The sequence below is a fragment of the Pogoniulus pusillus genome, chromosome 27 (genome assembly GCF_015220805.1).
Source record: "Pogoniulus pusillus isolate bPogPus1 chromosome 27, bPogPus1.pri, whole genome shotgun sequence".
NCBI classification, from domain to species: Eukaryota; Metazoa; Chordata; class Aves; order Piciformes; family Lybiidae; genus Pogoniulus; species Pogoniulus pusillus.
In genome coordinates, this window is record NC_087290.1 from 922,433 (window position 1) to 948,905 (window position 26,473).

The following is a 26,473-nucleotide window of genomic DNA, read 5'->3' on the forward strand; positions in this document are numbered from 1 at the left end:
GCTCTGAGCAGGTTGTAAAGACAAAGTGAGCAGGGCAGTCTGACTGCAGAGGGGGTTGGACTGGATGACCTTTGGAGGTCCCTTCCAACTCAGGTCATCCTATGACTCTGGGATTACCTTACCCTGTCTGTTGCTGCTCCTTCTCTCATCACAGTCTCTACACTCCCAAACCCAGTGTGACATTGGTTTAGGAATAGCCTGGAACATCTTTGACCTCTGCTGACTTAAGGGGATCATTTGCTTGGCATCAGAGAGCCCCCTGAGGCTGAGCAGTGCTGGCTTCAGTATCTCTGAGAGTCCTTGCAAGAGGCAGTTCTTCTGTGTCCAGTTCTCGGCTCCTCCATTCCAGAGAGATGTTGAGGTGCTGGAAGGTGTTGAGAGAAGGGCACAAGGCTGGGGAGAGGTCTGGAGCACAGCCCTGTGAGGAGAGGCTGAGGGAGCTGGGGGTGTGCAGCCCGCAGCAGAGGAGGCTCAGGACAGAGCTTATTGCTGCCTGCAGCTGCGTGCAGGGAGGCTGTAGCCAGGTGGGGTTGGGCTCTGCTGCCAGGCAGCCAGCACCAGAACAAGGGGACACAGCCTCAAGCTGTGCCAGGGCAGGTCTAGACTGGATGTTAGGAAGGAATTCTTCACAGCAAGAGTGATTTGCATTGGAATTGAGGTTGTCCAACCTGGAGAAAGGTTGAAGGGAGGCCTTCTGGCTCTCTGTAAGTCCCTGGAAGGAGGCTGGAGCCAGGAAGAAGTTCTTCCCAGCAAGAGCGATTGGCACTGGAATGGGCTGCCCAGGGAGGTGATGGAGTCCCCATCCCTGGAGGTGTTTAAGAGGAGGCTGCATGAGGCACTTGGTGCCAGGGTTGGTTAATTAGCAGGGTTAGGTGCTAGGCTGGACTCAGTGATCTCAGAGGTCTTTTCCAACCTGCTTAATTCTGTGGGTATGAGATTCTGGAGTGAGACTAAGCATGGAGCAAGGGAAGCTGGAGCTGCCCTGCTGGCCATGGTCTGCTGTGGTAGAAGGGCAAGGCTGAGCCAGGGAGCCCAGAAGGGGCCTGGATGCAGCAGTGCTATGTCTGTGGCAGCACTTGAGTGGCTGGGCCAGGGGTAGCCTGGTTTATGTGTAACTGGCTGGGGCCAATGCCCAGCAGTGGCTTTGCACAAGTGCTGAACTTTAGACTTCAGTTAGGAACCCCATTGAAAATCAGCAGTGCCTGCTAGGAGCTTCTTTCTGCTCCTCAGCCACAAAAAATGGATGGAGCCTGGGTGTACCTGGTGACAGGAGGCTGTGGGTTTATTGGGGAAAGGATTGTGGAGCTGCTGGCACAGCAGGACTACATTCAAGAAGTCAGAGTTTTGGATTCAGTAGTGAGAGAAGAAGTGGAAAAGTACAGCACAGGTAAGAAAACAGCATCAGCATCTCTGCAGGGGCTTTGCAGGGTGGAAAATGCCTGGGTGGCAGGACCCAAGGAGTGCTGGGGAATGGAGTTGGCTCCAGCTGGTGGTGGCTCACAAAGTGGTGTTCCCCAGGACTCAGCACAGGAGGCAGTTCACAGGCTCACAGGATGCCAGGGGTTGGAAGGGACCCAAGGAGATCGTTCAGTCCAACCCCCCTGGCAGAGCAATCCAGCTCAGGGCACACAGGAACACATCCAGACAGGCTTTGAAAGTCTCCAGGGAAGGAGACTCCACAACCACTCTGGGCAGCCTGTGGCAGGGCTCTGGGACTCTTACAGTAAAGAAGCTCTCCCTTCTGAGCTGCAGCTTCCATCCACTGCTCCTTGTCCTAGGTTCTCTTCAGTGTTTTCATCAGTTGTCTGGACTAGGAGATGGAGTTGCCCTCAGGAAGTTTGCAGATGACATCGAGTTAGCTGTGTCTGGTGATCTGCTTGAGTGTAGGGAGGCTCAGCAGGGGACCTAAGCAGGCTGGATCCGTGGGCCAGGGCCAATGGGATGACCTTCCACAAGGCCAAGTGCTGGGTCCTGTGCTTGGGTCACAACAACCCCAAGAATGCTCGAGGTTGGGCCAGAGTGGCTGGAAACTGCCTGGCAGGAAAGGCCCTCTGGGTGCTGGTTGACTGTGGCTGGAGATGAGCCAGAGTGTGCCCAGGTGGTACCAGCAATGGCGTGGCCAAGCAAGAGCAGGGCAGGGATTGTCTCTGCACTGCTGAGGCCACAGCTTGAATCCTAGCTTCAATTTTGGCCTCCTCACTCCCAGAAGAACATTGAGGGGCAGCAAAGCTGGGGAAGGGTCTGCAGCACAGGTCTTGTGAGGAGCAGCTGGGCGAGCTGGGGGTGTTCAACCTGGAGAGAGGCTGAAGGAAGACCTTCTGGCTCTCTAGAGCTCCCTGAAAGGAGGCTGGAGCCAGGTGGGGGTTGGGCTCTTCTCCCAAGGAACAAGAGACAGGACAAGGGGCAGTGGCCTCAAGTTGCACCAGAGGCAGTTTAGGTTGGACATGAGGAACAATTTCTTCCCCAAAAGGCTGTCAGTTGCTGTCCCAGGCTGCCCAGGGCAGTGGTGGAGTCCCCATCCCTGGAGGGGTTCCAAAGCTGTGTAATGTGGTGCTGAGGGCCACGGTTGGGTGGTGCCCTGGGTTAACCGTTGGACTGGATGATGGTGAAGGTCTGTTCCAATCAGGACTTTGTGTCTCCTTTGAAGACACAGGAGATGCTACAGGCAGGAGGCAGGCAGCTGGGTTGAGCAGACTGCATAAAGAAGAGGTTCCAGCCCTGAGAGAGTTTTCAGCATGGGACTAAATCAGAGCAAAGAGATCTGCAGAGTGCAGCCCCAGGAGCTGAAGTCCTCACTTGCATCAGTATGGAGCAGACTGAGTGCCTGGCATGGGGACTGGGCTAGCCTGGCTGCTTCTGCTCAGCCAGGCAAACACCAAAGGGCCCCAAACCCCTGCTGCTGAACTGCTCCAACCAGTTACCTGCTCTGAGGAAAACAGCTCAAACCCCTGGCAGTGACAGAACCAAGCTCAGCATCTGCCACAGGTACTGTGAAACCATCACAGAGGTCAGCCTGCAGAACCCATCCTGTGCTGTGCAGGACAAGCTGAGCTGAGCCTCACCAGGCACGGCAAGGCAGAGCTTCTGTTTGGCCAGGGCTGATGAGGGTGAGACGTGCTGGGGAAATGCAACCTGATGTGCTGGAACTGAGCACGCCCAAACGAGCCACAGCAGCTCCCAGGGCTTGGAGTCCCTCTCTGCAGCTGCCCAAACCTTCAGCCTGCTTCGAAGGAGAGAAGCAGAAAGGAGCACGGAGCTGCCACCCGCTAGGAGCTGTCCCAGCAAGGACACTCCAAGCTGCCACCTGTTAGGAGCTGTTCCAGCGAGGGCACAGTGCAAGCTGCCACCCAGTGAGGGCACACTGCAAGCTGCCACCCGTTAGGAGCTGTCCCAGCAAGGACACTCCAAGCTGCCACCCGTTAGGAGCTGTCCCAGCGAGGACACACTGCAAGCTGCCACCCGTTAGGAGCTGTTCCAGTGAGGGCACAGTGCAAGCTGCCACCCATTAGGAGCTGCCCCAGCGAGGGCACAGTGCAAGCTGCCACCCGTTAGGAGCTGTCCCAGCAAGGACACTGCAAGCTGCCACCCGTTAGGAGCTGTACCAGCAAGGACACTGCAAGCTGCCACCCGCTAGGAGCTGTCCCAGCAAGGACACTGCAAGCTGCCACCCGTTAGGAGCTGCCCCAGCGAGGGCACAGTGCAAGCTGCCACCCGTTAGGAGCTGCCCCAGCGAGGGCACAGTGCAAGCTGCCACCCGTTAAGAGCTGCCCCAGCGAGGGCACAGTGCAAGCTGCCACCCGTTAGGAGCTGCCCCAGCGAGGGCACAGTGCAAGCTGCCACCCGTTAGGAGCTGTCCCAGCAAGGACACTGCAAGCTGCCACCCGTTAGGAGCTGCCCCAGCGAGGGCACAGTGCAAGCTGCCACCCGTTAGGAGCTGTCCCAGCGAGGGCACAGTGCAAGCTGCCACCCGCTAGGAGCTGCCCCAGCGAGGGCACAGTGCAAGCTGCCATCCGTTAGGAGCTGCCCCAGCGAGGGCACAGTGCAAGCTGCCACCCGTTAGGAGCTGTCCCAGCGAGGGCACAGTGCAAGCTGCCACCCGCTAGGAGCTGCCCCAGCAAGGACACTGCAAGCTGCCACCTGCTAGGAGCTGCCCCAGCAAGGACACTGCAAGCTGCCACCCGCTAGGAGCTGTCCCAGCAAGGACACTGCAAGCTGCCACCTGCTAGGAGCTGCCCCAGCAAGGACACTGCAAGCTGCCACCCGTTAGGAGCTGTCCCAGCAAGGACACTGCAAGCTGCCACCCGTTAGGAGCTGTCCCAGCGAGGGCACAGTGCAAGCTGCCACCCGTTAGGAGCTGTTCCAGTGAGGGCACAGTGCAAGCTGCCACCCGTTAGGAGCTGTCCCAGCAAGGACACTGCAAGCTGCCACCCGTTAGGAGCTGTCCCAGCAAGGACACTGCAAGCAGTCCGAAGGAAGCCCATGGAAGCAGCACTCTCAGCCCCCTCGCCTCGGCTGGGCTGCTCCCCAGGCCGCTCTCCCCAGGCTTCAGGCAGCCAAGCTGCCCTCAGCCCAGCCGTAACCAGGAAAGAGGCCTGCTGAAGCCTCCCTGCTCCCGGGGACAGCTGTGTCCTGACACCGCAGCCAGGCACAGAGGCAGGAGGCAGAGGCAGCCCTGAGGCTCCATCCCAGCCCCTGCTGCTTTCACCCCGAGGCAGAAGCAGCTCGGCCAGGACCTCCCCAAGGTGGTTTTCTTTCCTGTGCCCAGGCCCCCTGAGCAGCCACTGCTGCCCCAGCAGGCTGCCACTGCTGGCACAGTCTAACCTGCAGGTGGACTCCTTGAGCTCTGCTCTGGCCAGAGCTGAGGCTGGGTCACGCTGCCAGGGGGTGCAGGGAGCTGCACGGGAGAAGAAACCTCTACTCTGAGGGTGGCAGAGCCCTGGAGCAGTCTGCCCAGAGAGGTGGTGGAGTCTTCATCTCCAGAGACCTTAGAGGTCCACCTGGAGGTGCTCCTGCTTTAGGTGATCCTGCTCTGCAGGGGGGTGGACTTGATGACCTCCAGAGGAGCCTGCCAAGCCCTACCACCCTGTGGCCCTGTGACCTGCTAAGCACTCCAGGCAGCACCTCTCCCTCAGCCCTGCTGGCTGTGGCTCTGGGCACTGCTGCTGCAGGCCACCAGGGAGAAGAGAGGCCAGCTGTGGCCGGCCCAGTGCTGGGGAAAGCTGCTGCATTTACCCCTTCTGTCCTCCAGCCCTCTCCCATTTGCTGCTGCCTGTTCCACAGTCACCATGCTGCTGAGAGGCAGCAGCTCCTGAGCTCCTGGCCCAGCTCAGATCTCTCCTGCCTGCTCCCTGCTCAGCACAAAGCTTCTCTTTGTCCCGCTCAATTTTCACCTTCTCTTTTCCCAGGCTCTGCTGCTTACATTCAGCTCTTCTTCTAATGCTCCAACCTACTTCAGGTCCCTCCCAGTCTGATCTTATCTGCTGATTTAATGAGAAATCTGCCAGCTTCTTGATGGAAATGATCAAAAAGACTCAAACGCAGCAATAGGCCCTGCAGAGCCCCAGGGCAGCCACCTACCACAGCTGGCAGCTCCCTACCACAGCTGGCAGCTCCCTGGGAACTGCATTTCAGGCAGCCAAATGTGGTCTCACAGCATCACAGGATCTTAGGGGCTCTGCCAGGGCAGGACCAGAGAATCCAGAGCAGGTCACACAGGAACACATCCAGACAGGGATGGAAGGGCTCCAGAGAAGGAGACTCCACAGCCTCTCTGGGCAGCCTGTGCCAGGCTCTGGGACCCTCACAGTCAAGAAGTTCTTCCTCTTCTTGAGGTGGAACTTCCTGTGCTGCAGTTTCCATCCCTTGCCCTTGTCCTGTCCCAGGGCACAGGTGAGCAGAGGCTGTCCCTGTCCCTTCCTTCCTGCCCCCCAGCCCTCAGCTATTGATAGACATTGCTCAGATCCCTCTCATCCTTCTCCTCTGCAGAGTGAACACCCCCAGGGCTCTCAGCCTCTCCTCATCAGCAGTGCTGCAGTCCCTTCAGCATCCTTGTAGCCCTCCCTTGGACTCTCTCCAGCAGAGCTGGATGCAGTATTCCAGGTGGGGTCTCACTGGGGCAGAGCAGAGGGGGAGGAGAACCTCCCTGGGTCTGCTGGGCACACTCTTTCTAATGCCCTCCAGGACCCCACTGGCCTACTCCTTAGACCATGTCTTACTGCCTGGCTTCTGAGGATGACAGAGGCTTCCCAAAGCCCTCTGGGAGCAGGACAGGTGACATCAGCCTGCTCCACAAGGTCCACACCTCCTGTGAACCTGTCACGGCACAGGGGAGCTTGGCCTGGCTTGGTTTGCTATTGACAAACTCCTGCCAGCTGCCTCTCTGCTCCCTATCCCCCACAGGTGCTCACACAGGTGTTGTGAAGTGTGGTCTGGAGCTCCTGGGGCTGAAATCATGCAGAGAGTCCTTTTGGTTGCCAGAGACCTTTAAGCTCATCCAGTTCAACTCTTAACAAAGCACTCTCAGGGCACCACCAAACCATGGCCCTCAGCACCACACCTGCACAGCTCTGAAACCCCTCCAGGGCTGGGGATCCACCACGGCCCTGGGCAGCCTGGGCCAGGCCTTAACAACCCTCTGGAGAAGAAATTGTTCCTCATGTCCAACCTGAACCTGCCCTGGGACAGCTGGAAATAGTTTCCTGTTGTGCTGTTGCTTGTTTCCTGGGAGACCAACCCCAGCTGGCTGCTGGCTCCTGGCTGCAGCCTCCTTTCGGGGAGACAGCAATGAGCTCTGCCCTCAGCCTCCTCTTCTCCAGGCTGCACACCCCCAGCTCCCTCAGCTGCCCCTCCCCAGCCCTGCTCTCCAGAGCCTTCCCCAGCTTTCCTGCCCTTCTCTGGGCCTGCTCCAGCCCCTCAGTGTCCTTCTGGGAGTGAGTGGCCCAGAACTGACCCCAAGATTCCAGCTGTGGCCTCAGCAGCGCCCAGTACAGAGGCACAGTCCCTGCCCTGTTCCTGCTGACCACAGCATTGCTGGGCCAGGCCAGGCTGCTGGGGCCCTTGGCCAGCTGGGCACACCCTGGCTCATCTCCAGCCACAGCTGACCAACACTCCCAGGCCCTTCTCCACCAGGCAGCTTTCCAGCTGCTCTGCCCCAAGCCTGGCGTGTTCCAGGGGCCAGGGGGGCAGACACAACCACTCTGCCTCACAGCTGCTGCTGCACTCCGGCACAGTGCAGTGCTGCCTGCAGCCAGACTGGGGTCCAGCTTCTGGGGGGCAAAGACAGGGCTGTCTTCTCCCCTGCTGTGATGTCTTCAGACCAGCGTTAGTGAGCGCTCCCCAGCCCACCCTGCAGGGCAGAGAGCTTCCCAAGCCTGCGGGAAGGTGAGGAGCACAGAAGCACTAAGGTTGGAAAAGACCTCTGAGCTCTGACAGGTCTCAAACTGCACCAGGGCAGGTTCAGGCTGGATGTCAGGAAGAAGTTCTTCCCAGCAAGAGTGGTTGGCTGCCTGGGAGGTGGTGGAGTCACTGTCCCTGGAGGTGTTTAAGAGGTGCCTGGGTGAGGCACTCAGTGCCAGGGTTTAGCTAATTAGAAGGGCTGGGTGGTAGGTTGGACTCCATGATCTCAGAGGCCTTTTCCAGCCTGGTTAATTCTGTCCAACCTTCTACCCAGTACCTACATGACCAATTCTACCCAATACCTACATGACCATGACTGTCTTGAAGTGCCTCCAGGACTGAGCCCTTCCAGGGGTGGGGACTCCCCCAGCTCCCTGGGCAGCCTGTTCCAGTCCCTGGCCACTCTTGCAGCAAACACTTTTTCCCTAATCTCCAACCTAAACCTCCCTTGGTGCAGCTTGAAGCCATTCCCTCTTGTCCTGTCATTAGTTACCTGGGGAGGAGGCCAACACCAGCCTCACTCCAATCTCCTTTCAGGGAGCTGTAGAGAGGAAGGTCTCCCCTTGGCCTCCTCTTCCCCAGGCTAACCAAGCCCAGCTCCCTCAGCCTCTCCTCACAATCCATGCTGCCCAAACCCCTGACCAGCCTCATCCCTGCCCTGGTTACCTTCTGTTTCTCCAGCAACCACTCGAGTGACAGTGATGAAGGGAGACATTCGAGACTCCAGCCTGCTGCTGGCTGCCATGCAGGGGGTCCACGTGGTCATCCACACAGCTGCTGTGGTGGACTACAGGAGCACCTTGCCCTTCTGCCAGATGAGAGCTGTCAACGTGGAGGGTAAGCTCTTTGCACCACACAGTGACACTCAGCCTTGAATCCAGACTCCTTGGTGTGCTCACACAAGAGGCTGTGACAAACCTCTCCTCTGCTTCAGTGCTCCCTTGCACTGAATTTCACGCACAGAGAAGGGTGTCCAGGGCCTTTCCAGTGGGGCAGTTTCTGCCTTTGCTCCTCTGCCCTTGCTCAGGGCAGGCCATGATGCTCCTCTCCACTGCTGAAGCTGAATCTGGAGCCAGTTACTATAGAGTCACTCTAGTCAAGGAATCACAGAGCCACAGACACAGCATGGTAGGGCTTGGAAGGGACCTCTGGAGATGGCCCAGTACAACCTCTCTGCTAACACAGGTATACCCAGGCCAAGCAGCAGAGGGACACATGCAGATGGGTTTTGAAAGTCTCCAAACTCCCTGGGCAGCCTGGTTCAGTGTCCAGCAGCCTCAGGATCCCCCCAGTACAAGACTGTACCAATTGAAGTGCATCCATGAGTGACGTTCAGGTGAAACCTTCTGTGTTCTAGTGTGTAGCAGTTGTGCCTTCTCCTCTCACTGGCCCACACTGAAAAGAGCCCAGCCCCATCCTCATGACCTCCACCCTTAGCTGTTGATCCCCTCTCAGTTTGCTCCTCTCCAGGCTGAAGGGTCCCAGGTCTCTCAGCCTCTCCTCCTCTGAGAGATGCTCCACTCAGCTTTCACCAGAGGCCCTGAGGTGGTTCAGAACATGCATAGAGAAGCATGAAACCATTTAGCATGTGACAGGGATGGCAATGAAAAGTTAACCTCATGCTGGACAGCTTAGAGAGTCCCAGGGGCTTCCAGGAGGACATCTCCTGTAGCTATTTTGGGGTCAGTGGTGGGATTGTGAGCTCTAGGTGAGCAGCTGCGCTGCATGACCTCAAAGCTCTCTTCCAATCCCAACACTTATATGGCCCAGAATCCCAGCATGGTGAGGTTTGAAGGCACCTCTGGGGGTCATCCAGTCCAACTCCCCTACTAAAGCAGGGCACCCACAGCAGCTTGCCCACAGTGCCCAGGTGGCTTTGGAATCTCTCTAAAGAAGACTCTACAACCTCTCTGGCAGCCTGCTCCAGGCCTCCAGCACCTTCAGAGCACCAAGCAGCACAGGACACCCCACAGCTGCATCCCCACTGCACAAACGCTCTGCTTTTCACCAGCCTGAGCTCACAGCTGCTGCTCACCTCCAAGCCGTGCACAGCTGAGGGCTCCACAGGGCTTCCTACCACCCAGAGCTGATTTCAGGGTGGGTGTGAGGTCTGCCCAAGGAAAATCTGTCCATAAATCTAGGAAATAAGGAGAGGATGTAAAAGTAATGAAATCCCCATTCCAGCAGCCACTCCAGCAGCACCTCAGGCTGCTCAAAGAGTTGTTAACCACACGGAGGGACTCTTAGGTATATTTTTATACCTTTCTCTTTCAAACCCAATTACTGTTTAGGGTTTCTGCCATTTGCTGATACATTCAAGGACAACATTTTAATGCCACTCTTCTCTTCACTGCTGGAGGTGTTTTCAAACCCAGATGCTTTTAGGAGCCTGTGCTGAGAATATTCAGAGCCCTGAGGCTCCTGCTGCCTTTTAATGGCTTTGTGACTCTTCCTCCTTGTTGTCTGCTTGCTAGGAGCCAGGTGCTTCAGCATGGGGAGACTGGGACAGACAGCAAGGACACTGGGCAGCTCCCCTGCTCAGCAAACCAAGCCTCTTGCACACCATGGAGTCATAGAATGCCAGGTTGGAAGGGTCCTCAGGCATCATCTGGCCCAACCTTTCTAGGTAGCAGTAGAGTTGAAATGAGCTGGCTCAGCACCTTGCCAAGCTCAGACTGTCTAATTCATAGCTTCACAGATGGCACTGGGGTGGAAGGCATCCTCAGAGGGAATCTTGTTAAACCCCCCTGCAGTCAGCAGAGACATCTCCAGCTAGAGCAGGCCACCCAGGGCCACATCGAGTCTGATCCTGAACATCTCCAGGGACAGGGCCTTGGGCAGATCCCTGGGCAGCCTGTGCCCGTGTCTCACCATCCTCATCATGCAGAACTTCTTCCTGATCCCAGAATCGTAGAACCAAGCAGCTTGGAAGAGAGCTCTAAGCTCAGCCAGCCCAACCTAGCACCCAGCCCTATCCAGTCAACCAGACCATGGCACTAAGTGCCCCAGCCAGGCTTGGCTGCAACACCTCCAGGGATGGTGACTCCACCATGTCCAACCTAACTCTGCCCTGCTCCACTTTCAAACCATTGCCCCTCATCACCAGTCTCAAACCACTGCCCTTGTCCTGTCCCCACAGACCCTTCTGAACAGCCCCTCCCCAGCCTTCCCAGAGAGAGGTTTGTGCCATTACCTCTAAGCCACAGGTGCAGGTGTCCCAGCAGGCCTGGTGAGCAGGTGTCCCTTTGAGGAGCACAGTCTGAGGTGGCTTAAGAGCAGCCTTGCTTTCAGACAGGCTGTTCTGCCTCCCTGCCTGCCCCGGCTGGCCTCACGCAGCCCTGCCCAAGCCCAGCCTGCTGCCTCACCCCCCCTCTGTGACAGCTCCGACTGAAAGATGGAAGTTTTCCACCGAAATCACAGCAGGTGAAAGAACAAAAGCCAGGGACAAAAGCCAAGTGCATTTGCTACCTGCTGGGAGAAAGCTGGGGCAGGCCAGGCCAGGTCTGTAACCCTCCCGCTGGCTCCTCTGCTCAGGCAGAAACACCTCCAATGACCGCCCTAAGCCCAGCGACTTGGGGCTGAGCTGGACGAAGCCTTTCCCAAGGCCTGGCTGCCCATCAGTGGGGCAGCTACTCTGCCTCTCAGCAAGCCACAACAGTGCTGGGAACTATGAGTGTGGCCGTGGCTAATTACCACTTCTGCCCCAAATTAGTATCTCTGCTTTGATCCTCTCCCCTGCTTCAGCGGCCGCTTGCCGAGTCCCACTGCGCTCTGCTCGACTGGACTGGAGAGTCCTCTCCTACAGCAATGATTTTTCCCACCCAGTCACTTACAGACTTTTCAATCTGCTTTTTCTTATGCTGGATGGATTTTAACTCAGCTCTTTCCAGCAGTGGTTCTCAGCAGGGGTTCTCAGTTAACTTTATATGTTGTGATAGGCTCCTGGAGAAGCAAATTGATTCCTTTCCACTTAGATTCATTCCCTCTGAAATGGTGCTAAACTCCAGGCTCCCCTTGGTGATGACACAGAATCACAGAAAGGTTCAGGTTGGAAAAGCCCCTCAGGATCACCAGGCCCAACCCATAGCCCTACAGAGTTCTCCCTAAACCCTAGCCCCAAGCGCCACAGCCAAACCACTTTTAACCACAGCCAGGGTGGGTGACTCCAACACCTCCCTGGGCAGCTCATTCCAGTGCCTGACCACTCCTGCTGGGAAAAATCTTTCCTAATGTCCAGTCCAAATCTACCCAGTGGCAGTTTGAGGCCATTCCCTCTTGTTGTCTCCAACCACCTGTGAGCAGAGCCAGAAGCAGCCTCTCCACAGCCTTCTTCCAGGTAGCTGCAGACAGCAGTGAGCTCTGCCCTCAGCCTTCTCTGCTTCACACTACCCATCCCCAGCCCCTTCAGCTGCTCCTCATCAGATTTGTGCTCCAGGCCCTTTACAGCTCCCTTGCCCTCCCCTGCACTGGCTCCAGCACCTCCACATCTCTCTTGTACTGAGATGCTCAAAACTGGACACAACACTCGAGCTGTGGCTTCAGCAGGGCAGAGTCCAAGGGGACAATCCCCTGCCTGCTCCTGCTGGCCACAGCATTTCTGATCCCAGCCAGGATGCCTTTGGCTTTAACAACATAGAGGGAGCAAGCACAGGTCCTTCTGTGCAAGGTCTGGAGCAAAGCTGCAGGGCAGCCTCCCAAATCAGGTATAAATGATTTGGACATTCCTAGGGCCCAGCCCTGTGATTTGCCCTATCAGCTTGGAGGGTCTCAGTGTGCAGCCATGCTTGTCACAGGGGCAAAAGTCATTAAGGTTGGGAAAAACCTTTAAAATCAAGTCCCACCACAACTCAACTCCCACAACCACTGAATTGTATTACAGAGTCATGGGATCACAGAATTGCTTTGGTTGGAAAAGCTCTCTAAGCTCATCCAGTCCAAACATCAGCACTATATCACCAAAGGAACTTCAGGTTGGATATTAGGAGGAATTTCTTCACTGAAAGGGTGGACAGGCAATGGTTTTGCCCAGGGAGGTGATGGAGTCTCCATCCCTGGTCTCTTCTGCCAGGGAACCAGCAACAGAACAAGGGACACAGCCTCAAGCTGTGACAGGGCAGGTCTAGGCTGGATGTCAGGAGGAAGTTGTTGGCAGAGAGAGTGATTGGCATTGGAATGGGCTGCCCAGGGAGGTGGTGGAGTCTGTGTGGTTGGAGGTGTTGCAGCCAAGCCTGGCTGGGGCACTTAGTGCCATGGTCTGGTTGGTTGGGCAGGGCTGGGTGCTGGGTTGGACTGGCTGAGCTTGGAGCTCTCTTCCAGCCTGCTTGATTCTGTGATTCTATTTGAGAGTTGTGTAGATGTGGTGCTCAGGGACATGGTTCAGCCAAGGACCTGTCAGTGGTAGGCTGAGGACTGGACCTGATGATCACAGAATCACAGAATTGCTTGGGTTGGAAAAGGCCTCTGAGCTCATCCAGTCCAACACCAACCCAGCACCACCTTGGCCACTGAACCCTGTTCCCAAGTGCCATGGCCACACCTGTCTGGAACACCTCCAGGCATGGGGACTCCATCACCTCCCTGGGCAGCCTGTGCCAGTCCCTGACCACTCTTGCAGTAAAGAGGCTTTTCCTCATCTCCAACCTCACCCTCAGCACAATTTCAGGCTGTTTCCTCTCATCCTATCACCTGATCCTAGGGATAAGAGACCAATCTCCAACTCACTCTTTTCAAGTAGCTGTAGAGAGCAATGAGGACTCCCTTCAGCCTTCTCCAGACAAAACAATTTCCCTCATCCTTTCCCCATCCTGCAGCACCACAGCTACAGCTTCTTGGACACCTCCAGGGATGGGGACTCCAACACTTCCCTGGGCAGCCTGTTCCAATCCCTGACCACTCTTGCAGCAAAGCAATCTTTCCTAATCTCTGAGCCAACCCTCCCCTGGCACAACTTCAGCCCATTCCTCTCACCCTATCATTAGTTACTTTTGCTGTTGTCATCGAGGGTCTCATAGAATCAGCCTTAATCAAAACCACAATGATCATATCCCTGGAGGAGTCACAAATCATTTAACGCCACCCTCCAAACTCCAAAACCCAGCCAGAACAAAGGCACAGAGACCCACATGTTCAGCCACAACAGCCTCTCTTAAACCAAACTGTGCTTCAGACTGATCTGGATGTCCTGTGGATGTCCTGTGGGCTTGGAAGATGCCCCAGATATTTGATTTGAAACTCTGCAGCCAGACTCTTGCAAAGGTTTTCAGCCTCCAGTCACAGAATCACAGAATCAGTCAGGGCTGGAAGGGACCACAAGGAGCAGCCAGTTCCAACCCCCCTGCCATGCCCAGGGACACCCTACCCTAGAGCAGGCTGCCCACAGCCTCAGCCAGCCTGGCCTCAAACACCTCCAGCCATGGGGCCTCAACCACCTCCCTGGGCAACCCATTCCAGCCTCTCACCACCGTCGTGCTGAACAACTTCTTCCTAACATCCATGCTGACTCTCCCCATTTTCCAGCTTTGTTCCATTCCCCCCAGTCCTATCACTACCCAACAGCCTAAAAGGTCCCTCCCCAGCTTTCTTGTAGCCCACTTCAGACACTGTAAGGTCACAGTCATCCTGCAGAACTTCTAAGGAGCAATTTATGCAACTAAACCCTGGTCCTCTTGCCAGGAGTTTGCAATTCACTGTCTGCCAGTCTGCTATGAGTCAAAAAGAGGTGGAGAATGTGGAGTTCTGCTCTGCAGAGCTGTCAGCTTCCTTCTTATTAGCAACTATTGAGTCCAAGTCAAGTCAGCTGCCAGTAGCCACAGAGGTTAAAGTCTCCTCTGTAGCGAGAGCTCTAAGTGCTGCTCCCATGCTGTAGGCCAGCCAGCCCTGTGCAAACAGACCTGAGCAGAAAGGGTTCTTAGGCTCTGGCTCAGGGAGGTGGTTCAGTCTCCATCCCTGGAAGGGATTGATGGCTGCATGGATGTGGTGCTGAGGGACCTGTTTTGCTGGCAGTGGCATAGCAGCCATGGTGGCAGTGTGAGCTCTGGAGAGTGGCTGGACTTGATGATCTCAGAGGTCTCCTCCAACCTCAGCAGCTCCATGATTCTATGATTCTAGCTGCAGCCTGTGGCTTCACATCTTTTCAACCATAATGGAGGTGGATCTGTTCCAAGCCAGAGTGCCAAGCCTGGAGATGGTGCTGGGATTGCACAGCAGCAATCAAGACAAGGGTGGCTCATGCTTGTCCTTCCCCCCTGCCCACAGGTACTGAAAACGTGCTAAGGGCCTGCTGTGCCCTGAGCATCCCCTATGTTGTCTACACGAGCTCCATTGCTGCAGTGGGCCCCAACACATCACAGGAGCCCATGTTCAGGTAAGGCTGAGCACTTCTGCTCCACCGCTCTGCATGTGGGCTTAAACAGAGCGAGGCTGCAGCCAGGCAGAGCTCTCTGCTTCAGCTTCCAAGGAGAAGATTCCTGCTCACCTCCCCTGAACCCCAGTGTGGTGGGGGCTGGGTACCTCTGCAGATCATCCAGTCCAACCCCCCGCTCCAGCAGGGCACCCACAGCAGCTTGCCCAGGAGCACAATGCCCGGGGGCTGGAAGGTCTCCAGAAAAGGAGACTCCACAACCTCTCTGGGCAGCCTGCTCCAGGGCTCTGCACTGCCCTTGCAGGAAAGAAGTTCTTAGCTATGTCTTTCCTTAATTCCCTTCCTGGGTATTCCCCTTCTCTGCAGCAAAGGAGCAGGGAGGACTCATTTGTCACTTCAGTCAAAGCTGCTCACTGCTCCTGCTGCTGGCCAGGCAGGTGCTGGAATCACAGCACCTGGAGCTGGTCACCAAACCTGTGGGCATGGCACATTGGGACATGGTTTAATGACCACATGGGGTGGTGGTTGGGCTGGATGATGTTGGAGGTCTTGTCCAGGCCAAAGGGCTCTGTTGTCTGTGATCACACAGTATCACAGTATCACAGCATCACAGTATCACCAAGGTTGGAAGAGACCTCACAGATCATCAAGTCCAACCCTTTAGCACAGAGCTCAAGGCCAGACCATGGCACCAAGTGCCACGTCCAGTCCTGCCTTGAACAGCTCCAGGGACGGCGACTCCACCACCTCCCCGGGCAGCCCATTCCAGTGCCCAATGACTCTCTCAGGGAAGAACTTTCTCCTCACCTCCAGCCTAAATCTCCCCTGGCACAGCCTGAGGCTGTGTCCTCTTGTTCTGGTGCTGGCCACCTGAGAGAAGAGAGCAACCTCCTCCTGGCCACAACCTCCCCTCAGGTAGTTGTAGACAGCAATGAGGTCTCCCCTGAGCCTCCTCTTCTCCAGGCTAACCAATCCCAGCTCCCTCAGCCTCTCCTCGTAGGGCTGTGCTCAAGGCCTCTCCCCAGCCTCGTCGCCCTTCTCTGGACACGCTCAAGCATCTCAATGTCCCTCCTAAACTGGGGGGCCCAGAACTGAACACAGCACTCAAGGTGTGGTCTAACCAGTGCAGAGTACAGGGGCAGAATGACCTCCCTGCTCCTGCTGGCCACACCATTCCTGATGCAGGCCAGGATGCCACTGGCTCTCTTGGCCACCTGGGCACACTGCTGGCTCATGTTCAGGTGGGTATCAATCAGCACCCCCAGATCCCTCTCTGTTTGGCTGCTCTCAGCCACTCCGACCCCAGCCTGTATCTCTGCGTGGGGTTGTTGTGGCCACAGTGCAGCACCCTGCACTTGGAGCTATGGTGATGCCATGGTGAAAGCCTGGGAGTGTGGCTCCCTGTCCCTAGGGACTGTGACTCGAAGATGAGGGAAAGAGATCAGGAGAGATGAGGGAAGAGCCAACCCTGCCAGGCCTCAGCAGGAAGCCAGTAGTGACTGGCAGTCAAGGGGAAGGCTTTGGGGTGTCAGTTGTTGCCAAAGCGCCCAGCAGCCATCACTGGTCACTGGCAGCCCAGAGGCAGCTGTGTGCTGGCTGCAGCCAGAGCAGGGAGAGCAGCAGCACAGGGAGGGGATTCTGCCCCGCTGCTCTGCTCTGCTCTGCTCTGCTCAGCAGCAGCGCTGCCTCCAGCTCTGGGGAGCACAGCACAAGGACCTGGAGCTGCTAGGGAGAGACCAGACAAAGCCACCAAGATGATCAGAGCTGGAACACTTCTGCTATGGGCACAGGCTGGGAGAGTTGGCAGTGTTAGCCTGCAGAAGAGAAGTCACTGAGGAGACCTCAGAGCAGCCTTCCAGTGCCTAGAGGGGCTACAGGAGAGCTGGGGGGGGGACTTCTGACAAGGGCCTGGAGTGGCAGTGTGAGAGGTGATGGCTTCAAACTGGAAAAAGCTCCATTTAGGTTAGACATTAAGATGAAATCCTTTAGAGTGAGGGTGGTGAGACGCTGGCACAGGTTGCCCAGGAGGCTGTGGCTGCCCCCTCCCTGGAGCTGTTCCAGGCCAGGCTGGATGAGGCCTTGAGCAAGTTGTGCTGGTGGGAGGTGTCCCTGCCTGTGGCAGGGGGTTGGCACTGGCTGAGCTTTAAGGTCCCTTCCAACCCGAGCTGTTCTGTGACTGTTATCACACAACTGTGCTGGGCAGGGACAGATGATTCAGCTTTGCCCTTCCTCCTCGTCTCCCCCACCCCCCCCAGTCTGCTCTGCTCCTCTTATCCACAGCCCATGATCCACCCTGCCCCATTTTTCCCCCCCTGTCCCCCTTCTCCATCTTTCCTCAGATGATTTTATCCCACTCCCTTTTTTAGATGCCTGGGAGCTGACACAGCCAAAGTGTGATTGGTGTCTGGGCAGGGGGATGGGCACAGACCTCAGCATCCCACAGGAACAGCAAATGCCTCTGCCAGGCTCGATGCCTGGAGACAGCCACTGCTGAGATGCCTTCTGACAACGCTGCTCCGGGCTTGTTAGTGTCCTGGAGGCTGGGGAGGGCAAGAGCATTGTGCTGAGCTCGCTGTTACCACCAGGCTTCGGAAAGGGTGGAGGAAGGCAAATAGCAGCAGCACTCAGCAGCAGCAGCAGCGCTCAGCAGCAGCAGCAGTGCTCAGCAGCAGCAGCAGCAGTGCTCAGCAGCAGCAGCAGCAGTGCTCAGCAGCAGCAGCACTCAGCAGCAGCAGCAGCACTCAGCAGCAGCAGCAGTGCTCAGCAGCAGCAGCAGCAGCAGCAGCAGTGCTCAGCAGCAGCAGCAGCACTCAGCAGCAGCAGCAGCGCTCAGCAGCAGCAGCGCTCAGCAGCAGTAGCAGTGTTCAGCAGCAGCAGCAGCAGCACTCAGCAGCAGCAGCAGTGCTCAGCAGCAGCAGCAGCGCTCAGCAGCAGCAGCAGCGCTCAGCAGCAGCAGCGCTCAGCAGCAGTAGCAGTGCTCAGCAGCAGCAGCAGTGCTCAGCAGCAGCAGCAGTGCTCAGCAGCAGCAGCGCTCAGCAGCAGCAGCAGCAGCGCTCAGCAGCAGTAGCAGTGCTCAGCAGCAGCAGCAGTGCTCAGCAGCAGCGCTCAGCAGCAGCAGCAGCAGCGCTCAGCAGCAGTAGCAGTGCTCAGCAGCAGCAGCAGTGCTCAGCAGCAGCAGTAGCAGTGCTCAGCAGCAGCAGCAGCAGCACTCAGCAGCAGCAGCAGTGCTCAGCAGCAGCAGCAGTGCTCAGCAGCAGCAGCAGCGCTCAGCAGCAGCAGCAGCGCTCAGCAGCAGCAGCGCTCAGCAGCAGTAGCAGTGCTCAGCAGCAGCAGCAGTGCTCAGCAGCAGCAGCAGTGCTCAGCAGCAGCAGCGCTCAGCAGCAGTAGCAGTGCTCAGCAGCAGCAGCAGTGCTCAGCAGCAGCAGCAGTGCTCAGCAGCAGCAGCGCTCAGCAGCAGCAGCAGCAGCGCTCAGCAGCAGTAGCAGTGCTCAGCAGCAGCAGCAGCAGTGCTCAGCAGCAGCAGTGCTCAGCAGCAGCACTCAGCAGCAGCAGCAGCACTCAGCAGCAGCAGTGCTCAGCAGCAGTAGCAGTGCTCAGCAGCAGCAGCAGCAGTGCTCAGCAGCAGCAGCAGCAGCGCTCAGCAGCAGTAGCAGTGCTCAGCAGCAGCAGCAGTGCTCAGCAGCAGCAGCACTCAGCAGCAGCAGCAGCGCTCAGCAGCAGCAGCAGTGCTCAGCAGCAGTAGCAGTGCTCAGCAGCAGCAGCAGCAGTGCTCAGCAGCAGCAGCAGCAGTGCTCAGCAGCAGCAGCAGCAGCAGTGCTCAGCAGCAGCAGCACTCAGCAGCAGCAGCAGCGCTCAGCAGCAGCAGCAGCAGCGCCTAGCAGCAGTAGCAGTGCTCAGCAGCAGCAGCAGCACTCAGCAGCAGCAGCAGCGCTCAGCAGTAGCAGCAGTACTCAGCAGCAGCAGCAGCGCTCAGCAGCAGCAGCAGTGCTCAGCAGCAGCAGCAGCACTCAGCAGCAGCAGCAGCGCTCAGCAGCAGCAGCAGTGCTCAGCAGCAGCAGCAGTACTCAGCAGCAGCAGCAGTGCTCAGCAGCAGCAGCAGTACTCAGCAGCAGCAGCAGCACTCAGCAGCAGCAGCAGTGCTCAGCAGCAGCAGCACTCAGCAGCAGCAGCAGCGCTCAGCAGCAGCAGCAGTGCTCAGCAGCAGTAGCAGTGCTCAGCAGCAGCAGCAGCAGTGCTCAGCAGCAGCAGCAGCAGTGCTCAGCAGTAGCAGCACTCAGCAGCAGCAGCAGTGCTCAGCAGCAGCAGTGTTCAGCAGCAGCAGCAGCGCTCAGCAGCAGCAGCAGTGCTCAGCAGCAGTAGCAGTGCTCAGCAGCAGCAGCAGTGCTCAGCAGCAGCAGCACTCAGCAGCAGCAGCAGTGCTCAGCAGCAGCAGCAGTTCTCAGCAGCAGCAGCACTCAGCAGCAGCAGCGTGCAGCAGCAGCAGCAGGCAGCTCTGCCCTTTATAAGGCTGCTGATGCTGCTTTAGAAAAGCTTTGCAAGGCAAAACCTAAATTGGGATTGAAAAAGGGGGGGGGGGGGGAAAGGCAATCAATTAAACCCAGAACTTCTAGACAAGCCCCCAGGTTGTCTTGGGCCTGTGCAATCAAGCTGGTTTTATGGCTTCGTTTCTGGCTTGCTTCTTGCTCATCACCTGTGAACAAGGGGAAGGAGAGTGTGGTGCTGAAGGCCCTGGGCCTGGAAGGAGGCTGCCAGCATCCCTGCTGCTCCTGAGCTGTGATCAGAGGGCTGGCAGCACTGCCACATGAAGAAAGGCTGAGAACTGAGTTTGTTCAGCCTTGAGATGAGAAGGCTTAAGGGAGACCTTAGCACCATGGACCACAACATAAAGGGAGGCTACCAAGAGGCTGGAGACTCCCTTTTCTCAAGGAGTCCCATTGATGAGACCAGGGGCAATGAGGACAAGTTGCTGCTGGGGAGGTTCCCATTGGAGTGCAGGAGAAAATGTTTCCTTGTGGGAGCAGTCAAACAGCAACCCTGTGCTGGGCTGCAGCAGGGCAAGGGAGAGGATTCTGCCCCTTGGCTCTGCTCTCCTCACACCCCACCTGCAGTCCTGGGGGCAGTTCTGGAGTCCCCAGCACAAGCAGGACATGGAAGTGCTGGAGCCAGTGCAGAGGAGGCCACCAAGATGCTGAGAGGGCTGCAGCAGCTCTGCTCTGAGCACAGGCTGAGAGAGTTGGGGCTCTGCAGCCTGCAGAGGAGAGGGCTTCAAGAAGACCTTGGAGTGGCCTTGCAGCATCAGAAATGGGCAACAGGAGGGCTGGGGAGGGACTATTGAGAAGGTCTGGGAATGAGAGGAGGAGGAGGAATGGGTTTGAAGTAGCAGAGGGGAGATTGAAAGTGGATGTTAGGAAGAAGTTGTTTGCAGGGAGGGTGGTGAGAGACTGGCACAGGCTGGCCAGGGAGGTTGTGGAGCACAGAAGCTCTGCCTGCCCTGGAGTCACTTGGGATGGAAGAAACCCTTAAGTTCATCAAGTCCAACCATTACCTCGGGCACTGCCAGCTCACCACAGTATCCATCACACAAAGCCAGGCCTCAGAAACCAAACCACTCCTGCAGAGCCTCATGCAAACCTGCCTATGAGCACCCAGAACCACCTGGGTCCCTGAGGCCTTGGTTCTGCCAAACTGCAGCAGAGATCTCAGATCTCTACAGCTCACAGCCAGTGGGAAAGCCCTGAGCAGAGACTGCAGAGCAAACCTCTGCTCCTGGACTGCACACTGGTGAGCACACCTTGAGTCCTGGGGTCAGTTCTGAGCTCCTCACTCCCAGAAGGACATTGAGGGGCTGGAGCAGGCCCAGAGAAGGGCAACAAAGTTGGAGAAGGGTCTGGAGAACAGGGCTGGGGAGGAGCAGCTGAGGGAGATGGGGGTGTGCAGCCTGGAGAAGAGGAGGCTGAGGGCAGAGCTCATTGCTGTCTGCAGAGAGGAGGCTGCAGCCAGGTGGGGGTTGGGTTCTGCTCCCAAGGAACAAACAATAGGAGCACTGCCTTCAGTTTTGGGCTCCCCAGTTCAAGAGGAACAGGGACCTGCTGGAGAGAGTCCAGCAGAGGGCTGGAGGATGCTGAGGGGAGTGGAGCAGTGCCTGGTGAGGAGAGGCTGAGGGGTCTGGGGCTGAGAGTCTGGAGAGGAGGAGACTGAGAGGGGATCGAATCAATGTTTCTAGACATCTGAGGGCTGGGGGTCCTGTGACAAGAGGAAGCAGCCTCAAGACGTGCCAGAGGGGTTTGGGGTTGGTCTTTAGAAGAAGCTTCAAACCCTGGAACAGAGCACCCAGGGCAGAGGTGGAGTCCCCATCCCCGGAGGCGGTGGGACATGGCACCTGGAGATCAGTCACGACAGCGCTGGGCTGACAGCTGGGCCTGATGGCCTTAGGAGTCTCCTCCAGCCTGGAGTAGCAAACGTCTGCAGGCACCTTGCTGCACCCCCAAGCACTGTGCTCACCCCATGGCCACTCACCTCAATCTGTTCCAGGGGAAATGAGGACACCAAATACAGCGGGGAGGTGGAGCTGCCCTACGGGAAGACGAAGGCCATGGCAGAGAGACTTGTGCTGGAAGCCAACGGTAGCAAGGTACAAAGAGCAGTGGCAGTGACCCAGCAGAGGGTGGCTGGAAGGACAGAGATGGTCAAAAAGACCCCACAGCTCATCTTTAAGTGTGGATCCAGCTGCTGCCTTCACCTGAAGCACAAACCACATTGTCCTAAGCTTACCAAAGCCTGATGTTCCCACATCACATAATCCCAGAATGTCAGGGGCTGAAGGGACCTCCAGAGCTCAGCCAGACCAACCCCTGCCACAGCAGCAGCACCCAGAGCAAACCACCCAGGAACACAGCCAGGCAGGGTCTGAATAACTCCAGAGAGGGAGACTCCACAGCCCCCCTGGGTAGCCTGTGCCAGGGCTCTGTCACTCACACTTTGTGTTTACACCAAACTTCTTCTGCCTCAGCTTCCACCACTGCCCCTTGTGCTGGCACTGGCATCACCCAGCAGAGCCTGGCTGCAGCCTCCTGCCACTCACCTGCACACATTGCTCACCATCTTTGTGGCCTCCTCTGGACCATCTCCAATAGGTCCTTGCCCTTCTTGTGCTGGGGCTCCAGAGGTGGACAAAGTACTCCTGGTGGAGTCTCAGCAGAGCACAGTAGGGGGGCAGAATCCCCTCCCTTGCCCTGCTGGCCATGGTGCTTTCAGTGCAGCCCAGGATGCCATTTGTAGATCCATGGAATGCTTTAGGTTGGAGGGGACCTGAGAGATCTTCCTAGTTCCACCCCCCCTGCCATGGGCAGGCACACCCTACCCTAGATCAGGGTATCACAGTGGTGGAAGAGTTGATGCCACCAGCACCACAGCGATGGAGATCCAACACCTCTCAGTGAGCAGCACATGAGTGCAGGTAGAGAATGAAATCAGATTCACAGAATCATAGAATCAGCCAGGTTGGAAGAGACCTCCAAGATCATTGAGCACCTCCTTGCATTTTCAGGGATCCAAACTAAGTCTCTCAAAGGAGCTCTGCAGATGTTGACTCCTCCAGCCCAATCCTCTCAATGCTTTGGTTTGCATTGCTGCAGGGAATGTCACTTTTGGATCATCTGAATGCTCAGAGGGCTGCAGCAGCTCTGCCATGAGGGCAGGCTGAGAGAGTTGGAGCTCTGCAGGCTGGAGAAGAGAAAGCACAGGTTGAAGGTGGTGAGACCCTGGCACAGGTTTCCCAGGGAGGTTGTGGAGCACAGAAGCACCCAACGTGATCAAAGATCACGTTGGGTGCTTCTGTGCTCCACAACCTCCCTGGAGGTGTTCAAGGCCAGGTTGGATGAGGCCTTGAACCACCTGTTCTAGTGGGAGGTGTCCCTACCTATGGCTTTGAGGTCTTTTCCAACCTAAGCCATTCTGTGGTTCTCTGCCTGGAATCCTCTCCCAAGGGAAGTCTGATTCCACGATTCCCTTACTCACTGACATCCTTCCCTGGTTTTACAGCTCCCCAACGGGGGTAAGCTCAGCATCTGCATCATCCGTGCCAACACAGTGTATGGGGAGAAGGCAACCTTCCTGCAGGAGCTCTACTCACATGTCAAAGCCAACCAGGGAGTCCTCAACTACCTGCAGCCTGAGCACAGTGAGCGCAACTACACCTACGTGGGTGAGTGAGGGCTCTGTCCCCCCGCACACGGTGCCACCAGGCTGCCTTGGCCACAGGGCATTTCCTCATGGCAGCTTAACCACAACCTTGCAAGACAGAGCTGATCACAGTGAGTGAGCACAAAGGGTTTTACAGCCAGAAAAGTGAGGCTGGCTGGAAGGACTTTTAAGCCAGCTGTTTCTGTCCTCCCTGGGAAGCTTTCTGGGCTTTGTTTTTTGTTGCTTCCATTGCACTTGACCTGAGCTAGAGATGTGCAGAGATCAAGTTGTGTGTCTTGGGAAATACCTGGGCCAGCAGAGTGCAGAGGAGACCTGACAGAGTCACAGGATCTTAGAATCACAGGATGGTTTCAGTTGGAAAAGGCCTCTAAGCTCAGCCAGCCCAACCAACCCAGCTCCACCATGGCCACTAAACCATGGCCTCCAGTGCCATGTCTGGAACACCTTCAGGCATGGGGACTCCACCACCTCCCTGGGCAGCCTGTGCCAATCCCTGACCACTCTTGCAGCAAAGAAATTGTTCCTCAGCTCCAACCTAACCCTGCCCTGGCACAATTTCAGGCCACTGCCACTCTCCTTCTCTCACCCGAAACTAGGGAGCAGAGCCCAACCCCGACCTGGCTCCAGCCTCCTCTCAGGGAGCTGCAGAGAACAATGAAGTCTCCCTCAGCATCCTCTTTTCCAGCCTGCACACCTCTAGCTCCCTCAGCCCCTCCTCACCCCCAGTTGCTCCAGGCCTTTCTCCAGCCTCACTGCCCTGCTCTGGACAGGCTCCAGCCCCTCAGTGTCCTTCCTGCAGGGAGGGCTCCAGAGCTGAGCACAGCACTCAAGGTGTGGCCCCCACAGTGCTGAGCACAGGGGAGTGATTCCCTCCCTGTTCCTGCTGCCCACCCTGGCTCTAATCCAGGCCAGGATGCCATTGGCCTTCTTGCCCACTGCTGGCTCATACTTAACTGTCAACCAACACCCCCAGGTCTTTCTTCCAGTCACAGCTTTCCAGCACACATCCCCAGATCTGTAGCTCACCATGGGGTTGTTGTGACCCATAGGCAGGACCTGGCATTCGGTTTTAATCTAGGAAGCCTTTTCTGAGTGCTTTTTGTTGGAAGAGGCTCCTCATTTGTTGTTCAGTAGAAGAAATTCAACCAACAGCACTTGTAAAATTCCTTCCAAAAAAGGCTGCACTCCACAACTGATCTTAGCAAGGACCAGGAACTACTCCTAAGCCCTCCAGGAGGAGCTTGTGCTGCTGAGGGCATCCCAGGGAAGCAGACTCTGCCATTAAATCATGGGTTTCTTTCTTTCTCTGCAGCACACTTGCAAGGCTTCCTCCAACAGTGCAGATGGCAGTAGTTTGGAAATGCTGGTAGAGAAGAATCAGGCCCAGATAGATCAAGTGACTGCTTCAAAGGCTTGCAGCTGAGCCAGGAAGAAAGCCCTGGAGCCTGCCTGCCACTCATCCTGCTGGCACTGCACAGCACTGCCCTTTGGCTTCACATGAGCTGTGATCACAGGGCAACGTTAATCCTCCGGCTCGAAGGGCAGACCAAAGGTTTAAGGGATCTTGGTGGTCTGGATCAGCTCCTCACCCCCCTGCAGCACAGCTGAGCAGCACCAGGAGTGCTTTCCCAGCCTCAGTGCTGCAGCCAGCAGGTCCACCACAGCCATCCTGCAGTACAGAGGGAAGCTGAGCTCCTCCTCAGTTCTTGCTTTTCTGCCCCTCTGATTTCTCCAGGGAACGTTGCATGGATGCATGTTCTTGCAGCAAGGAACCTGCAGCTGAAGCCAGACTTGCTGGCAGGACAAGTGTACTACTGCTACGATGACACTCCCACAAGGAAGGGCTCTCTGATCCAACACCAGCTCTTGTCCTCCGCAGACCCCTCGGTGAGACTCGGCTCACACATCCCTTACTGGAAGATGTGGCTGATGATACAAGTGCAGAGGGTGATGAGGCTCATCCTCTATCCTTTCTGGAAGCCACAGCCTCGTCTGAACCTGCCTCTGCTCCACACCATAGTCACCACCTTCTCCTACGAGACAGACAAAGCCTCCAGGCACTTTGGGTACAAAGCCCTCTTCACCTGGCAAGAGAGCAAGCACAGAACTGTGCAGTGGCTGAAAGCAGCTGCAGGGGACCGGGAAGCCACTCAGCCCCCGGGCAGAAAGGAGAACTAAGCAGCAGTTTTGTGGGAAGGAGAGAGCTTATCACAGAACCACAGACCCTTAGAGGTTGGAAGGGACCTCCAGAGATCATCCAGCCCAACCCCCCTGCCAAGAGTCACCCAGAGCAGTCTGCACAGGAATGCATCCAGGAGGGTTTGAGAAGTCTCCAGAGAAGGAGACTCCACAACCTCTCTGGGCATCCTGCTCCAGTCCTCCACCACCCTTAGTCTCCAGCATCCTCATGTTGAGCTGGAATCTTCTCTGTTCCAGTTTGTATCCATTGGTCCCTGTCTTATTGCTGTACACCACCCAAAAGAGCTTGGCCCCCTCCACTTGACACCAACCCCTCAGGTGTCTGTAGACACTGCTCAGATCTCCTCTCAGTCCTCTCCTCTCCAGACCAAACAGCCCCACAGCTCTCAGCCTCTCTCCATAGGGAGATGCTCAGCCTCCCTAGTCATCCTGGTGGCTCTCCTTGAACTGTGTCCAGCAGGTCTCTGTCTCTCTTGGACTGGGGAGCCCAGAACTGGACACAGTACTCCAGGTGTGGTGCCTGCAGAGCAGGGCAGTGCAGCAGAAGAACCCCTGCTGGACACACTGCCTGATGCCCCCAGGGCACTTACACAGCAACGCATCCAGGCTGCTCGGAAAGTCTCCAGAGGAGGAACTTTTTGTCTCACAGACACTGAGTCTGTTGACCTCTCAGCCTCATGGTGCCACCACTGCAGGAGGACAGCTGCTGGGAAGAGGAGAGATGGGTTTCAGATGGGAGATGGTGCACAGCAAACACCTCTGTGTTGAAATGAGTGAACCAGCTTTGTTGCACAGCCTGATGAGCCCCTGGCTCTTCCCACTCTCAACAAGTGGACCTCTCTTGTCCTGCTTTTTTATGCTCAGGAGCTCTGCAGTGATTGTCTGGGGGAAGAAAAGGAAAGAGCAGCAAGAGCCTGACCTGTCTAGGGGGTTGTCAACAGAAAAGACAGCAATTCCCTTCCCTAGGATGCTCCCTGGGATCCTTAACATTTGAATTGAAATATTTGATTTGAAATATCAGCTGCCTTAGAAATAAACTTACAGTCTCTGGTGCCAGCAGTGCACAGGCTGACTTCCTGACCATGTGGGTGGACAACTGGAGGACAGAATGTCCTGGGCTGGAAGGGGTCTCCAACTCCCCTGCACTCAGCAGGGACATCCTCCACTAGAGCAGGTTGCCCAGAGTCCTGTTGAGTCTCACCTTGAATATCTCCAGGGATGGGGCCACAACCACCTCCCTGGCAACCTGTCCTGCTCTGATCCACTATTGCTTGTCCAAGCCAGGGTGCTGCTGGCCTTGGCCACCTGGGCACACTC

The 26,473-nt window shown here is 56.7% G+C and overlaps 1 protein-coding gene across 1 annotated transcript; it reads left to right on the forward strand.

Moving 5' to 3' along the window:
* Positions 1-1,239: 1,239 nt before the first annotated feature.
* Positions 1,240-25,135, forward strand: HSD3B7 (hydroxy-delta-5-steroid dehydrogenase, 3 beta- and steroid delta-isomerase 7). Its single transcript, XM_064166752.1, has 6 exons — positions 1,240-1,387; positions 8,077-8,232; positions 14,650-14,758; positions 21,287-21,386; positions 22,796-22,958; positions 24,693-25,135. Exons 1-6 carry the CDS (start codon positions 1,240-1,242, stop codon positions 25,133-25,135), a joined length of 1,119 nt encoding a protein of 372 aa, XP_064022822.1.
* Positions 25,136-26,473: the final 1,338 nt, after the last annotated feature.